The sequence below is a fragment of the Leuciscus leuciscus genome, assembly GCF_965113295.1.
Source record: "Leuciscus leuciscus genome assembly, chromosome: 2".
In the NCBI taxonomy this organism is placed as follows: domain Eukaryota; kingdom Metazoa; phylum Chordata; class Actinopteri; order Cypriniformes; family Leuciscidae; genus Leuciscus; species Leuciscus leuciscus.
This window is the reverse complement of record NC_138726.1, coordinates 43,779,372-43,795,924: the sequence shown is the minus strand read 5'-3', so window position 1 is coordinate 43,795,924 and position 16,553 is coordinate 43,779,372. Positions and strand designations below refer to the sequence as shown.

The 16,553-nt window shown below is 38.8% G+C and overlaps 1 protein-coding gene across 2 annotated transcripts; it reads right to left on the bottom strand.

The window, feature by feature from the left end:
- Nucleotides 1-257: 257 nt before the first annotated feature.
- Nucleotides 258-16,441, bottom strand: plscr3b (phospholipid scramblase 3b). 2 transcript variants are annotated; one of them, XM_082161273.1, is made up of 9 exons: nt 16,191-16,441; nt 15,506-15,575; nt 10,521-10,730; nt 9,028-9,092; nt 7,879-7,921; nt 7,425-7,645; nt 2,154-2,315; nt 1,879-2,043; nt 258-1,632 (listed from the first exon to the last, which is right to left on the bottom strand). In XM_082161273.1, exons 2-9 carry the CDS (start codon nt 15,516-15,518, stop codon nt 1,573-1,575), a joined length of 939 nt encoding a protein of 312 aa, XP_082017399.1. In that variant the 5' UTR covers nt 15,519-15,575; nt 16,191-16,441; the 3' UTR covers nt 258-1,572. The 2 variants fall into 2 exon arrangements, with proteins under 2 accessions (XP_082017399.1, XP_082017398.1); XM_082161272.1 differs by having other exon boundaries at nt 16,210-16,441.
- Nucleotides 16,442-16,553: the final 112 nt, after the last annotated feature.

Below are 16,553 nucleotides of genomic sequence, written 5' to 3'. Positions count from 1 at the left end.
CAATATCTTCTCCCGAGTCTTTCTGGTAGAAGTAGTGTTGAAGTTATTGAGATATTATTTTAACATTAGACACAAGATTTCAGTCTTTTTATCATTTTATTAATATTTGCTGCATTTCAAAAATACAGGAAAAAATACACTGCACAGCTACTGTAAAATTACAGATTATTTTTATATATTTTTTACAGTGCACCAATATGCCTGTTTTAGAACTTTTCCTAGATCCAGTCATAAAAAAAACACACAAATCACCAACATAATATTATACGTTTATTATGTATGATGTTACACTAATATTGCATGTTATAGAAATGTATACAAACAAATAGACAAAACGACACATATGCATATTGATTATGAATGGGTAGACCAGGGAGTTTTGGTAGTGAGACATCGTGGTGGTAAATTTGATTAACATAGAAAATTTGTGTACAAAAATGTTAAACTGATGTCTTACTATTATTGTTACACTGTATGTAACAATGTAAGTGGTAGCCTACTTGCTTTAGAGAACAACTTTAATTTGCAGTGTATAATATGAGAAAACATCAAAGTTTAAGGAAAATACCAAAACACAGACGTTAAACAAAAAGTGTTATGACTCCTCACTCTGCATATTTTTAGATTGTTATCTATATTTAATATATTCCCATATTGATAGAAGGCCAGTCTCTATATAGCAAACCAGGACAAAAACATTGCCATATGGTATGTAACGAGAAAAAAAAACAAAAAACAGTCTTAATAGTTTTACAAAATAGTTTTTAGAATAAATTCCTGAATTGTTATTTGTATTTCATGCTACTCATTTATTTATTTAATTGGCAAACATTTAATATTTAAGACCATCCTAAGATTTGAGAGCGGTTCAATGGGAAGCTGGTTTTCCAAGCGCCTCCTGTAGGACACTATTTCTTCACACTGAAAAAACCCTACTAGTCAATACAAATTGGCTCTCTATCAGTTTTAAGTAACATACACACAGAAAACTATGCAACTACTTGGTTGTTTAACTTGCTAGTTGTACTGCCCACTTCATCATGCATTATTTGGCTGTGTAGGAACATTTGTGTACAATGACAAAAATGCTTTGCATTTAGCACAATAAAAGTGAATTTCCTTCTAAAAGACAGAAAAATATACATTATGTATGAGAATTTAAAAAAAACACACATGCATATGGTTTATTTCTAAGAAAAAAACTTGACAAAAACATACAAATGTTAGCTGCTTGCGCTGTAACAGTAATTTGTTCAGTGATTTATTCTAGGCAATAACTGTTTAAAAGGCACCAGTGAACAGTTACACATGATACCTCGGCTGTCATTGTAAATATTGTTGGTCATGTGAACACTATAAAATTACCATGAACATGTCCTTCGGGTTCACTGTAGTGGCAGTTTTCTATAAGGTTTGGTTACTTAAGAAAACACAGGAAATAAAGCAAGTCCAGACTTAGAGGAAATCCACAGACTGTGGGAATTTCATCAGTTTAAAAAAGACCTGAAATGTTTGCAAAGTGATGCGAGTTAGTTGAAAATATGTTCCTTTATAAGTAACTTTTCAGGAGCTCTAAGAGAACACAGTATTGCGCTGGTTTGTGTCTCCAACCTTTTCAAAGAACATGAAATCCTATGAAAAGAAAAAGAGATCAAAATCAAAGAGTCAGAACAGATATCCAGTGGGGAAGAATGTGTTCTAGTCTATGTGATTTGTATTTTATTTTATATTGATCGTAGTTGCATAATGGTAAACGATCTTTGCTCTTATGCATACTAGAATGCCCTCTAAGGCATTACCTAGCACTTTAGACTACCATCTAATGTGTGGATCATTAAATGTGTGGATCATTAAATGTGTTGTTAGTTTAATACTCACAATAAGGAAGCAAGTGCCCAAAAGTACAGCCTTCATCTTAACATCCATGTCCAGAGGGAACTGAATGCCAAAGTTGTCAGTGTCAGTGAAGACTTCCTTTAACAGGCCGCTCCACTGCTTACTGATTCGACCAATAGGCTTCCCACTACCGTCTTTGCCTTTGAGCTAAAGAAATAAATAAGACTTTATGGTGAGAACCCACCAGATTTAGCTTGATTTGCAAGATTTTGCTTGGTGTCATAACTTTAAATTTCAATCCAATTCCAATTAGCTACCTCGAAGTTCACATCACCACAGCAGTTACATGCCAAGCAGGGTCCCTCAAGCTTCATCATAGTCTCCTTGTTGGGCCCCTGGATGGAGAATCTTGGATAACAGGGGTTCCAGTCCTGCTTCACATACCCTATGGTCGTTCCAGGGGGGGCCTGAACCTCCATCTGAAGGTGACATTCAAAAGAAGATATCGTTATTTACAGTTTATACATAACAAATGATAAAATGAATAGCAATGTCCAAATAGATTTTTAAGCCAATAGCTATGTGTGCCGGTAAGGTTCTTTAAGGTTTTTGAAAGAAGTCTCTTATGCTCACCAAGGCTGTGTCACGGTGTATGTATATATATATATATATATATATTTATATATATTTTCGCTGTCTCCTCTCTCATCTTGTTGTTGAGTGTGTGTGTGTATGGGCGGAACCGCTGATCACTGCTGCTGATCAGTTCACCAGCTGCAGCTGATTAACGCACCCTATTTCGTCTCTGTTGTCACCTTGTCTTTGTCAGAGCGTTGTTGGATGTTCCTGCCTGTTTCCCGTGTGATCCTGCCTGTCGTCAGAGCCTGTGTGTTCGTCATCGTCCTGCACTTCTGTCACCCACGCTACATACTTCCTGGTTTCCAGATCGAGTTCATCACCGTCATTCTCAGTGCTGCCAAGTGCAATTCATCCCTGGACATTATCTTCACCACTCTCACAGTCTCTGACCTGCTCACTTTAATAAATATATCTTTGAACTTGCGATTGAATCATCTTCGCCATTTCATTACAGAACGCTCTGACCATAATGGATTCAGCAAGTAGACCTACACCTAATCTCAATGAGTTTTTGTCAAGCAGCATTTCAAGAATGGACCAACAGGAGGATAATCTGGCTGTCACAGGACGAGCGGTACAAGCCTTGGTAGCACAGGTGTCCGAGCTGACCCAACAGATTCAACAACTCGCTTGTCCCACTGCGCCCAGCCCACCGCCGATTCCCCCCACTCCACCAGTAGCCAGCCGCCAGCCCGAACCGCGACTGCCTACCCCGGAGTTATACTCTTGTGAGCCTAATTACTGTAGAGCTTTTCTGATGAAATGTTCCATGTTCTTTGCCCTGCAGACTTTCAGCACGGAGGAATCTAAGGTAGCCTTCGTCCTTACGCTACTCTCGGGACGGGTGGCTCTGTGGGGAACGGCGGCGTGGGAAAACCAACATCTCTGCTGTTCCTCGTTCCAGGCACTGGAAGCGGCGGTGGCAGGAAGAGAGGCAGCTTGCCACCTCGCCAATCTCCTTCAAGGTAATCGCTCGGTTTCTGATTACTCTATTGACTTCCGAACCTTAGCCGCCAAGTGCCACAGGAACAAGGAAGCGCAGTGGGACATGTTCCTGCATGGGCTGGCTGACCGCATCCAGAAGGAGATTTTTACTCTGGATCTGCCCAGTAAACTCGATGGACTGATTGAGCTGGCTTTGAGGGTGGACGCTCACCTTAGCCGTCTGGAACAACGGTCCAGGACGGTTCCTCATCCCGGGAGCGTCGAATGCCCTCAGACCAGCAGCGGTGATGCGGTCAGCCCCGTCTTCGATCCGGAGACCATGCAGGTGGGTAGAGCTCGGCTTTCCCGGGAGGAGAGAGAGAGACGGAGATCCCGGGGTCTCTGCCTCTACTGTGGCGGAGCTGGACACTTCCTTAACAACTGTCCAGTAAAAGACCGGGTCCGGCCAGTAAACAGGATGCTACTGTCGGGCGGGATCTCCGTGGATAAGACCTAATCCTCTACTCTCCTTCCGGTAAGACTGCTGTGGGCAGCCCGATCCCATGTCTGTCAAGCACTTCTGGATTCAGGGGCGGAGGGTAACTTTATGGACTTGTCATTGGCTCAGACACTCAGTATACCCATCACTCCACTTAAGGACACCATTTCTGTCAGTGCACTAAACGGTCAGGAACTCCCCGCCATCAGTCTTACCACCAATCCTCTGACACTCATCACATCTGGCAATCACACTGAACAAATTTCATTTCTGCTCCTGGACTCACCCCTGGCTCCCATCGTCCTCGGTCACCCTTGGCTGGTTCAGCATGGCCCAAGGGTTGACTGGGGACACAATTCTGTTTCGTCATGAGTACTCAATGAGTACTCATGAGTCTTGTCTTGTGTCTACCTGTTCGTCAGTGTCTTGTTCTGTTGTTCAGAAGGAGGCGGTGAATTTATCTAACGTGCCCTCAGAGTACCTCGACCTGAAGGAAGTGTTCAGTAAGTCCTGTGCTGCTTCTCTCCCTCTGCATCGTCCCTATGACTGTGCTATAGACTTACTCCAAGGTAAGTCTCCGCCTAGGGGCAAGCTTTACTCACTTTCTGTTCCGGAAAGGGAGGCCATGGAGAAATACATTTCTGATTCTCTAGCCTCCGGATTCATCCGCCCTACCTCTTCTCCTGCGGGGGCGGGATTCTTTTTTGTGGGGAAGAAGGATGTTCTCTGTGACCTTGTATTCATTACCGAGAGCTGAACAACATCACGGTAAAGAATACTTATCCTTTGCCGTTGATGTCTTCAGCTTTCGAGAGGTTGCAGGGAGCATCCGTCTTCACAAAATTGGATTTACGTAACGCCTATCATTTGGTTCGCATCAGGAAGGGGGATGTATGGAAAACTGCATTTAACACCCCCAGGGGCCATTTTGAATACTTGGTTATGCCATTCGGGCTAACCCAACTCCCCAGCGGTCTCCGCCCGGTTGCCCACCGAGTCGATTGTTTGTACTGAAGGAGTTACGGTCCGAAGTGATTCGATGGGGTCATTGCTTCAACATTGCTTGTCATCCAGGAGTAAACCGGACTAGCTGTTTAGTGAAGGGCAATTCCACGCAAAACTGTCACATCCATAACGCGAACACAATGCCATGGTATTTAGTTGGCGTTATGGATGTGACAGTTTTGCGTGGAATTGCCCTGAAGCAATGCTTCTGGTGGCCATTAATGGCTCGCGACATTCGCAGTTTTGTTTTGGCTTGCTCAGTTTGTGCCATTGGTAAGACGTCTAACCGACCTCCTGATGGGTTACTCCATCCGCTGTCTGATGCTTCGAGACCCTGGTCCCAAATAGCGCTAGATTTTGTCACCGACCTCCCGCCCTCAATTGGCATGACGGTTGTTTTAACCGTAGTGGACCGGTTCTCGAAGGTGGCACATTTCATCCCCTTGCCCAAATTACCTTCAGCCAGGGAGACAGCGGTGACTGTTGTTGATCACGTCTTTCGTTTACACGGCCTCCCGATGGACGTGATTTCCGACAGGGGTCCCAATTTGTGTCTAAATTCTGGAAAGAGTTCTGTAGATTACTAGGGGCTACAGTCAGTCTGTCTTCGGGTTACCATCCCCAGAGCAATGGTCAGACCGAGCGAGCCAACCAAGATTTGGAGAGAGAGTGTTGCGATGTTTGGTGTCCAAGAATCCTTCATCCTGGAGCCAACAACTTTCTATGGTTGAGTACGCACACAACTCGTTACCAGTGTCATCCACGGGCCTCTCTCCGTTTGAGTGTAGTCTAGGGTACCAGCCACCAATTTTTCCGAGTCTGGATTCCGAAGTCGCGGTCCCCTCCGCTCACGCCTTCGTCCAGAGGTGCCACCGCACATGGACCAGAGCCTGTGAGACTCTGCTCCAGGTGGGGGCGCGCACTAAGGCTAAGACCGATCGCCACCGGTCAAAGCCTCCCGTATACGTCGTGGGTCAAAAAGTGTGGCTTTCTACCAAGAACATTCCGCTCCACTCAGTGTCTAATAAGCTAGCTCCCAAATTCATCGACCCGTTCACTGTCACCAAGATCATTATTCCCGGTGACAGTCCGCCTCAAACTTACTCCGGCGTACAGGAGAATTCACCCCGCCTTTCATGTCTCCAAATTGAAGCCTGTTTTTCGTTCCAACCTTCGTTTAGGCTGCATTTATTCGATTGAAAATGTCAAAAACACTAATAATATTGTGAAATATTACACTGTAAAATAACTTTTCTATTTTAATATATTTTCAAATATAATTTATTCCTGTGATGGATTTTCAGCAACATTACTCCATTCTTCAGTGTCACATGATCCTTTAGAAATCATTCTAATATGCTGATTTGGTGCTCAAGAAAAATTTATTATAATTGTTTTAATCAATTTTGGAAACAGCTGTATTGCTTTACAGTTTTGTGGAAACTGTGATAATTCTTTTTTCAGGATTCTTAGATGAATAGAAAGAACCGCATTTATTTTGAAATATAAATATTTTTAACATTATAAATCTATTTACAGACCGTAAATAGATTTATAATGTTAAAAATATTTATATTTTTAAGCATCCTTGCTGAATTAATTGCTGAAATGCATCCTTGCTGAATTAATTTCTTTCAAAAGCTTACTGACCTTAAACTTTTGCACAGTAGTGTGTACGTAAACCAAATGAACAGTGTGACTGTTGACCAGAGACTGTCAGACTCATTCTTTAGGTCCATACGGCCATTTATAACTCATAAGTCACACACATGTTCCTGTCAGTAGTAGATCACACATGTCCTTTAGATGGGTCACTAGCTGAAACCCAACAGAAAGATCAGATCCTATACAGTGATTAGATTTAAACATTTCAGGTTTTTGAGACTTAACTAACATAACTAAATGCATTTTTTTGACTTTTTGACTTTATACCAAGAATGCATGAACAAAAAACCCCACACGAATGCATAAAGGTCAAAATGACCAATATTGGAATCAATGGTTTTCTTTAAAAAAAAAAAAAAAAAAAAAAAAAAATCCTATTAATGAAATAATTAATGATTCAAAAATGTTTTACTATATTATCAAACATGTTTATTTCTCCACCTTCCTTGCAGATATAAATTACAAAATATGAAACAGTATGGTTAACCTATCCGAACCTGTAAAATGACGTCAACTGATTATCCATATGACTACAAGTACTAGTTTTTCCTGTATCTTAGGTTAGTTCTAAGCTGGGTCCTCTTACTCATTTTCTATGACTCAAGTGTGGGGAACTTTGTCTTCAGTGAACTAAGTCAAATGATTGAACTTCAACTTTGACTCCTGGTCTTCATTGAGCATACTGGTCTCTTTATGTGGCTTAACTGTAGTTAACTGTAGATAAATTCCCTTAAGTTATTATTGACAAAACATTTATCCAAAAATACTATGCTGAGTCATAATTCAACACACCCACTTTATGCAATCTAGGGTTAACCTTACATTAGCTTTGATATTACTTGTCTGTTAGCCATACCTCTTGCAGGCAGCAGGGGCACCAACAGGAGACACAACGGAAAGGTCGGATGAGTCGAATGACCTCTCGGTCAGCGTTGTCTTTGATCTTCATGTCAAAGCTGCGCAGGGCACCACAACAGTTGCGTGTGCAGCAGTCATTTTTTTCTTTGGCAGAGAAGATCTTTTGACCGAGGCTGTTCTTGATCTCATACTGGTTATTGGTCTCAAAGCCAATGATTGCTGTAGAGGACCGAAAAGTATGCAGAGAAGTTGAAAAAAAGTTTACAATTAAACTGAGTTAAAACAAGTCTCTAGTTTAAGTCTCTGGTTTAAACAAAGTGTAGCAAAAAAGCAACAGTGAATAAAATTGTCTCGGGCAATAGAAACGGGCAGCATGTGCTTTAATGCACATACTGCACTGAAATATAGTAAACAGCTTCAACTACATATACATAATAAACAAAAAGACTTACCCTCTAACAACTCCACTTTCTGATGAATAAGGATCTGGTCAATCTGAAATGCAAAGAATATACTGGTAACAAGAAACAAGAAAGATAGCGATGTACCTTTCCTACAAATGTTTTCCTACAAACTCCCCTTCTATAAAAAGATGAATAATGAATGCTCATCAGGTTTGTTTTGTGTAGTTATTACATTTTTGAAGGTATCATATTTGTAATATAATAGTATCATATTTTTTGTACATGCAACTTAGCAATTTTTATTGTAAATAAAATAATAGTAATTTCATACATTTCAACAATTTATCATCGACTACAGACGCAGCATCTATTGTATTCACCATGCTTTCACACTGACACGCCTCCCAACTTAAGACCCTTTCACACAGAGATTCTGGAAAACACACGGATAATGTGTCCTGGGATTTGTCCCGGGATCGTTTGATTTTGGTTCATTCACACTGCCAGTGATTTTCCGGAATCTGTGAGTGCGTTCACACATATCCTGGAAAGATCCTGTAAAGACATGTGACGTCAGGATGTGTTGTAGAAAGGCCAGTCTAATTTTTCGCTACCGCTCTTTCCATTGTAGTCGTGCACTTGGTGGATTTTTTTACTCAGCGTCTTAAGTTTACTAATGATCTGCGCTTTTGATCTCGAAAAACCACGCTCAAGCATTTTTTTCCAGATTCGGTCGTACACTAACGCATCGTGTACCGTTCCACAAAGCTGGCGAACAATCTCAGCTTCAGCGCGGATAGTAAGGCGCTCCCTGGTCTCTGCTTGCAGACATTTTTTCATTCTTTCTTTGTTGATGACGAACACAAACTTTCTTCTAAGAGCAACAAAATACCCGTAATACAGCATTGGTCCTGGCTTTTGTTCACACAGGATGCGTCCCGGGACTGATCCCGGCAATGCTACTAGGTCCCCATCCCGGCATCAATCCCGGGACGTGTTTGAGAAGGCACTTTAGCCATTTTATGGCAATTTTACGGCAATTTCCCAGGTGTGAAAGGGGCTTTAGAAACTCTTGGCACAGAGAAAAAAAATCCCAAGATTCCCTATCAGAACTATGACATTGTGGTGGCAATGGAGTTCAACTCATAAATACAATCTTTCCGACATGACTTTAATGCACCAAAAGACATGGCCTACCTGAGTGAGGTACTCTAGACCAGGTGGTACTCCAGCAGGCACTGACACTGGTGCAGCTACAGGTGCTAGAGAAGGTTGATAAAGGCACATCACAATTAGTCAACTTGCATAATGCAAAAAATGTGTTGCATTGTCTTCATAGTATTAAAGTTCATTAGAATGTGTGGATACTAGAAAAACAGCACATTTTCATTGAATCCATACTACTAAAATTATTTCAGCAATGATTTGTAAATATTAGCTTAAGTACATATACATACAGTACTGTGCAAAAGTCTTAGGCATGTTAATAACTGGTTTTAAGTCAGTTATTTATATCTTTTGCTGTAGTGTGTCAGTAGGAAATATCAGTTTACATTTCCAAATATTCTTTTTGCCATTAATTGTAATAATCCAGTGAGATTTCTGTATGCACAAGGAGTCTGACAACAGCCAGGATGATCTGATCTCCCCATCATCGAGTCCGTCTGTGATTACATGAAGAAACAGAAAAAACTGAGACAGACTAAATCCAGAAGAACTGCGGGAACGTCTCCAAGATGCTTGAATAAACCTTCCTGCAAAGCTACAGTACTGTGAAAAGTACTGGCACTTGTGTTAAAATGCTGTAAAGTGAGAATGGTTTCAAAAATAAAAATCACAAATTGAATTTATTTATGATTTAACTTCTATTAACTCATTAAAATCAATTTATGGTGTAATGACCCTTTGCGTTTAAAATGGCTTTTGTCCAGGTACACTTGCGCATAGTTTTTCAGGTAGCTTTGCAGGAAGGTTTATTCAAGCATCTTGGAGACGTTCCCGCAGTTCTTCTGGATTTAGTCTGTCTCAGTTTTTTCTGTTTCTTCATGTAATCACAGACGGATATTAACATGTTATATTAACATGCCTAAACTTTTGCACAGTACTGTACATACATACTACGTAAGGGATAATGTAGAGCGAGGCGGTTGTTATAGCGAATACAACCCCTTCAGGCTGATTTAAGACCCCGGCGGTTGTTATAGCGAATACAACCCTGACTGGCTGATCTTGGAATCAGCCTGAAGGGGTTGTATTCGCTATAACAACCACATCGATCTACATTATCCCGCTTATTACATGGCTACCTACCAAATAAATCCATAATTTGACACAAAATATTGATTTAAAAAGGAGTTTATTGATTTTAAAACGATTGTATTGCTTCCGCTAAAGAAAATAGTCCATTCCGTCTCTAAGGTTAGAATCCTGTGTCCATAGCAACGCTCCGTTTTTCATGGCAACGGTGTGTTATATTTAGCAGCGGTCTGTTATCAAGAAATAACAGACAGCATTCTACATTAGAATTCAACCAAGCCATGTAATAATATAAAATAATATCTTAAGTATATAATATTATATACTAATATATATATATATATATAAAATAGGATAATAGTGCATTAACCTTTTACTTACCACCGTTTTTTAAAAACGTATTTGTAAATTAAGTACAAATAAGACATGTTTACCTCCATACGGCTGGCCCTGGTGCAATGCTGGACTAACTGGACCAGGCTGATACATGACTGGCTGATCTGGAACTGGCTGGTACCCAACTTGAAACCCTGCAGGTGGGGCCACATATCCTGGATCTCCATAACCTCCCACAGGATAGGGGGGCATGGATTGTCCGCCTGGCTGGGGCATGGGATACGGAGGCTGGTGTGGAGATGGGTAGCCTGGTTTAAAACAATTTCGAAAGCAAAGAGAGAAAACCAAAATGTTAGTATATTGCTTATTTAGCTTTACTATGAAAATAAATATTAAGTAATGATGTAAAAATCTGGAGGGAACAAAGTTTAAATTATAAGATACGGTATCTGGTCTTGGCTTTTTGTTTAGTTGTTTGTTTGAATCACACATTTGGTACATGCAAGTCTGCTAGATTTGTGCCGTGTCATGTCATTAATGGGGATGTTTTTGTGCAGATTATGGAGTTGGTTTCGTGTTTGTATGGCTCTTTAAGATTGTGGCTTCAAGTCAGAAACTCTACACATTATAGTCTTTGAGCTACTCTGTTGTTGATTTACTCCCGCCTGTACTTTGATACTTTGCATAAGTCAGCCTCTTTTTAGTCTTAAATCATAAACAGACGTCCTTAAAACCCTGTAGAAAGTCCTGAAGACTTGGAATGTATTCTTCCATTCAAGCTGTCAATGAAAATCCCAACACCATGTCTAATCACTGGGATATGATGGGAGTTGTTATGCAGTGGATTGTAAAATGACTGGAACAACTGACCGATTTATTCTCTTTCAATCAATAAAATACAGACACACAGAAGTATACATGCTGGGTAATTCTTGTATGATCAGATTTGAGATGGTTAATGCAGGCCTCCCATGTTCGGTGGACTGGATCTATTTTAGACTGCAGCGTACATGTGAGGCATTCCAATGGGAAAAACAAAAATAGCCACCAATAACAGAAAGGGTCATGAATAATTCATTGTAACAATATTGACTGTTTGCAGTCATTATAAGAACATCATGAACAATGCATGTAATTGTGAAATAGAGAAGATGGTAAATATTTAATCACATCAGCTCTTTTATAACAATCACACAATGTTTTTTTCAGACATATAAAGTAGATGAATATGAGGCATTTACTGAGTGTCAGCAATTAGGACAAATATGTCATTCATTTCTGTATAACAAACATTATTTTATTAAAATATATAATTAATCAAAAATCATTACCTCAATTTGCAACCCTTAAAACTTTATCATAAATAATGAAGCCCCATGGCAAAGCATCTAATATACAAAGCACATTTTCTGATGTTTTTGTTTTGTTTTGTTTTTAAAGGCCCAGTTTCTCCGAGTTAGTAATACATACAGGTTGCATGCAAAAGTATTACAACCTCAAATTATATAATATTATTTTTGAGAATAAGTTCTAGCATACTTTTGAACACCATCATCAAAGAACCCCATCAGAAAAGCAGTTCAGCAATACATCCAGTTGGATCTCTCTACCAGAGAGCAAACTGTTCTCGTATACACATTTTTTTCAAGATTATAAATCTTGTAGTTGGTTTCTTGATAACGATGTAGCAATGTTGAGCCAAATAGAGGATAATTCTTTACTTGCACCCATCTACACAACCACTCAAAAGTTTTGATGTTGTTGAGAAATTAATACTTTTATTAAAAAAGGATGCATTAAATGAATCAAAGTGACACTAAAGACTTTTACACTGTTACAATTTTTTTTTTTTTTTTTACAAATGCTGTTCTTTTGAAATTTCTACTTCTGGAAGAATCCTGATTTTATTTTTTTTTACCATTGTTTCCACAAAAATATTAAGCAGTACAACTGTTTTTAACATTGATAATATACAGTATATATATATATATATATATATTAAAATAGAAAACAGTTACTTTAATGTTTGTGCTGTATTTTATCAAATAAATGTGGCTTTGGTGAGCATAAGAGACTTTTTTCAAAAAAACAACCCAAAACTTTTAAACGGTAAAAGAGTGAACACTGCAGGTGTCGCTTAATATTTGATAAGTCTAACCCTCCCCTTGGACAAATCCAGACCTGCCATTTTCAAACGAAAAAGCTCAGCTTTTGAAATATTCAAATCTTTCACCAGGCTTTTGGGGGCGGAATGAATCTGAATGGAATAAAGATCTTTCATCACAAAGGTCTCTCATTCAGGTGCTGTTAAGGCACAACCCTTAGCATCATGGGACATTATTTGAAAGGTGCCGGCTTTGTGATAGATCGCTGATTTCTAAAATCAAACCACATATCTGCTAATACTATCCAACATTATGGGGCCATTACGAGAAGCCTTTAAAGACTCCGCATTAAGGATATTGTCTATTAAATAATGTACCTCCCCCACAATCATACATGCGTGATCACAAATTATTATATTTCCTACCTAGACACTGAGACAGAAAATAAGAAAGAAAAAAATATCACTGCAAAAAAACACAAAAACTATGTGTCTAACTGTGTCTATTCAAGACTGACAGCCATGGGGGAAAGAAACAACAGTGCCTTTCACTGCCAGCAGAGAGAAGACCCTGGCGTGCATCAATACGCCTGAGGTCCTCAAAACAGGCTTGCTGACATTTTGCTTAAGGGGAGAAAGTGTCGTTTATTTAAAGTAAATTTACTGTTATTTTAATATGCAGTTTCCACAACAATTACTGACCACTCACACAGGGGAATCACTGAATTAAGAGATTATTGAACCAGTAATGGTTAGAAATTGCACCAATGCGGCGGACAGCATTCATGACACATTGCTTGTTGGTGAAGTTATGAAGCTTACTGATAAATGGCAGGGGCGCTTTCTGGGTCGTCTGACAGACCAACTGAGCTCACATTGAATCTAAGCCCTCAATCGTTGCTAATTTGATTCTCCAGACCTGCCACGTGGAATTGCAACCTGCTTCCATCATGTTATCTTACTGTTCATGAATCACATGTCCATTGCACAAAGCATTATGTTAAGTGCTGGGGAAACCACTCTTAAGACATTTATCATTCAGACTAGCACAATAAATTGCCTTCAGACATCCACTATTCCAATTAAATGAAAAGAGAAACATAAGAAAATGTGCGTACACTCTTAAACATAAAAAGTTATTTATTGCCATCGATGGTTCCATTAAGAACATAGTTTTTATGGCAAAGCTACAATCCTCCCCCAACTCACTCATCCAAACATACTTCCTGCATAGTATGACGACATAATCCTTGACCGTCCCTAATAAAACCATTGACATTTACATCACATGTGTCGTGATTGCATTTTTTGAACACTCCCTTCTTGCCATTCCTGTTTTCAGTGCTACTTAAATAAACATTTCTTGACTTGAGTAATTCACCAAGACAATGGATGAGGCAAGCTCTTTTGCAACAGAAAGATCCACTTTCTTAACATGGACTAAATAGTGTCAGTCTGCTTGTATTGGTGAAGCTATCTTGAATTCCCCAGCTTGTTAAGAACACAGTTGCTCCAAAGAACGACTCTTAATGGGGTTAAGGAATCACTTGACTGCCGATTTAGCAGCAAAATGCAGTCTGGTATAGATGGGACTTGGAATCTTTTTTGTAAGAAAGATAGAACACAATCATCTGCTCTGAATTAAGTGCATGATACATTTACTCTTATGATAGAGCTGGGTCATTTCCGGGATTCGGTGCATTTTGTGTCCCCCGTAAAGAACATGATCTTACTGCCTTAAAATAATGAACAATATCAATTTTAAACCAGTCTGAATCATAAATAACACCAATATAACTAAGCATATTGAAGTTGATAAAAAAAGTTATAATTAGATTTTACAGCATTTTGAACCACCACATTTTTTCCTGTCCCCAGGCCTGTACCCCATTTTCATGATAAATACAACAATTACTATACATGTTTTTTTCCCCAGGTTTAAAAAAATTAAATCAAATGTATATAGTTTGGGTATATCAGTAATGATTCTCTCTAATGTATATTATTTTATCATTGATTAAATGTATTTAATCATTTATTAAATTGGTCTTTAGCTTGCCCCTCAATTTATTGTCCACCCTGTAATTTTTGACTATTTTCTCTTTAAATGAAAGTTGACATTTTTTTTTATTACATAATATCATAAAGCAGTCATCACTTCTTTAAAGGGATAACAACTTGGGCAAGTGAATGAGATCCTCGATTATTTTAACTGTCTATTTTTACCAATTTTATCTTTCAAATTTAATGTAGTCAACCTTGGCACTGGCAGAATGTTAAGGGAAATATATATATATTTTTTAGAAAATCATATTTAAAAAAATGACAGTTTTAAAGACCATGTAGTTTTTTATTTGATAAACCTAGTATGTTAGCTTGTTCTTGCTCAGACACTGTGCATTGACTGATTTTAGATCACCCTATCATGACTACACTTACATTTAGCCTATTTTGTGTTTGATTTTCTAGATTTTATGATGGCCAACAGGCACCGGAGACCACATATTTTCAGAGATCAGTTTTGTATCATCAGACAAACTTGTTGTACAAAAAGAAAAAAATAACTAGATAAAACTAAAGCCACATCCATTTCCTGGTGTAAGATCACAGACATCCCCCACATTCCGTATAGGCGGTGGAAACTCATAAATGTGGAACACAGCCACTTTTGTAGGGCTACACTTCCTGCATTCCTTCCCCACTGACCTCTAGAGCAAAATGTTTTCACCTTCAGTTTCACACCTTCATTGAAACAGCACAAATCACACTTGAGAGGAAAAATGTAAATAGACAGTGTGGACAGTTTTCAGCACAATGATAACAATGAGTTACAGCAGGTGGGTATAGCCTACTGTAGAGCAGCTATTGCAAAACTCACTGGTTGTTTAAATCATTACATGCTGCATTTCCTACACTACAAATCCACAAACATGCTGTTGCATTTCAAGGAAAATACAAACAGATTATTATCATCATTACCTGGTCCAGACATGTTGAAGACAGATGTGTGATTTTCAGAGCCAACGCCTGTATAGCAGCACCACGATCACTAAGTGGGCGAAGAAAATGTAGGGAAGTTGTGTTGTGTACAATACAATCGCTGGAAACAAGCAGAACAGGTCCAAAAGAACAGAAGCTCAACTTGAAATGAAAAGACCCAGGTTTACATGAAGAAATACGGAAACCCAACCGGATCTTAAAGGAAATCCGTGGGCAAGATTCGAGCCAAACATTAAACCATAACTATCGTGTTTAGTTTTGGTTTTTTTTTTTTTTATTAGATGGCGAAAAACACACTGAAGCAATAACACTATGACGTCAGGTCAGGTGGGTGTGGCGACGGATATTAGATTGTGTTTATCTTATGAGTCAAGTCGCCTACACTGTTTCCAAACAAAATAAAACGGCACATATTAGCGAAAAAAGAAAAAAAGAAAAAATGTATGAAATGTAGAAACTGATCCAAACCCCTTACCCTAAATGACTATTTTGACTATTTCATCAAAATGTATTAATATCATTTTATTGTACATAGCCAATTAACAATTTAGCGAACAAAATTACTGCAAAAGCGTTTCCTTTAAAACGTAGCCTACTCTGTATAGCCGAGGCTTAAAAAAAGGTAAAAAAAATACATATAACGTTATATAAATATATAACCCACCATAAATACTCTCACTTACATCTCAGCTCTTGGGGCAGGCTTGATACTCCTCAAACAAACCTTCGGGGGAAATCTCCACAAAGTAGTTATTGTTGTCGCAGTGATTATTCTGATTTATGGAAAGAAGAGAGTTTTAAATAATTTTCTTCACTTTCGCTATACACTTTTGCTAAAAATAAAAAGACTGTTTGTATAGTTAACACTACGCCCAAACATGAAGCATTCGTTTTCTCTATGAATCAAACTCCTCCCCTTTTATGACGCATTCGATTAGAAACCTGAGAAACCCACGAGACTTCTATTAAGCAACTAGATTAACTTTTAAAAGAAAAAGAGGACAATTCTGCGCTTATTGCAGTGTTG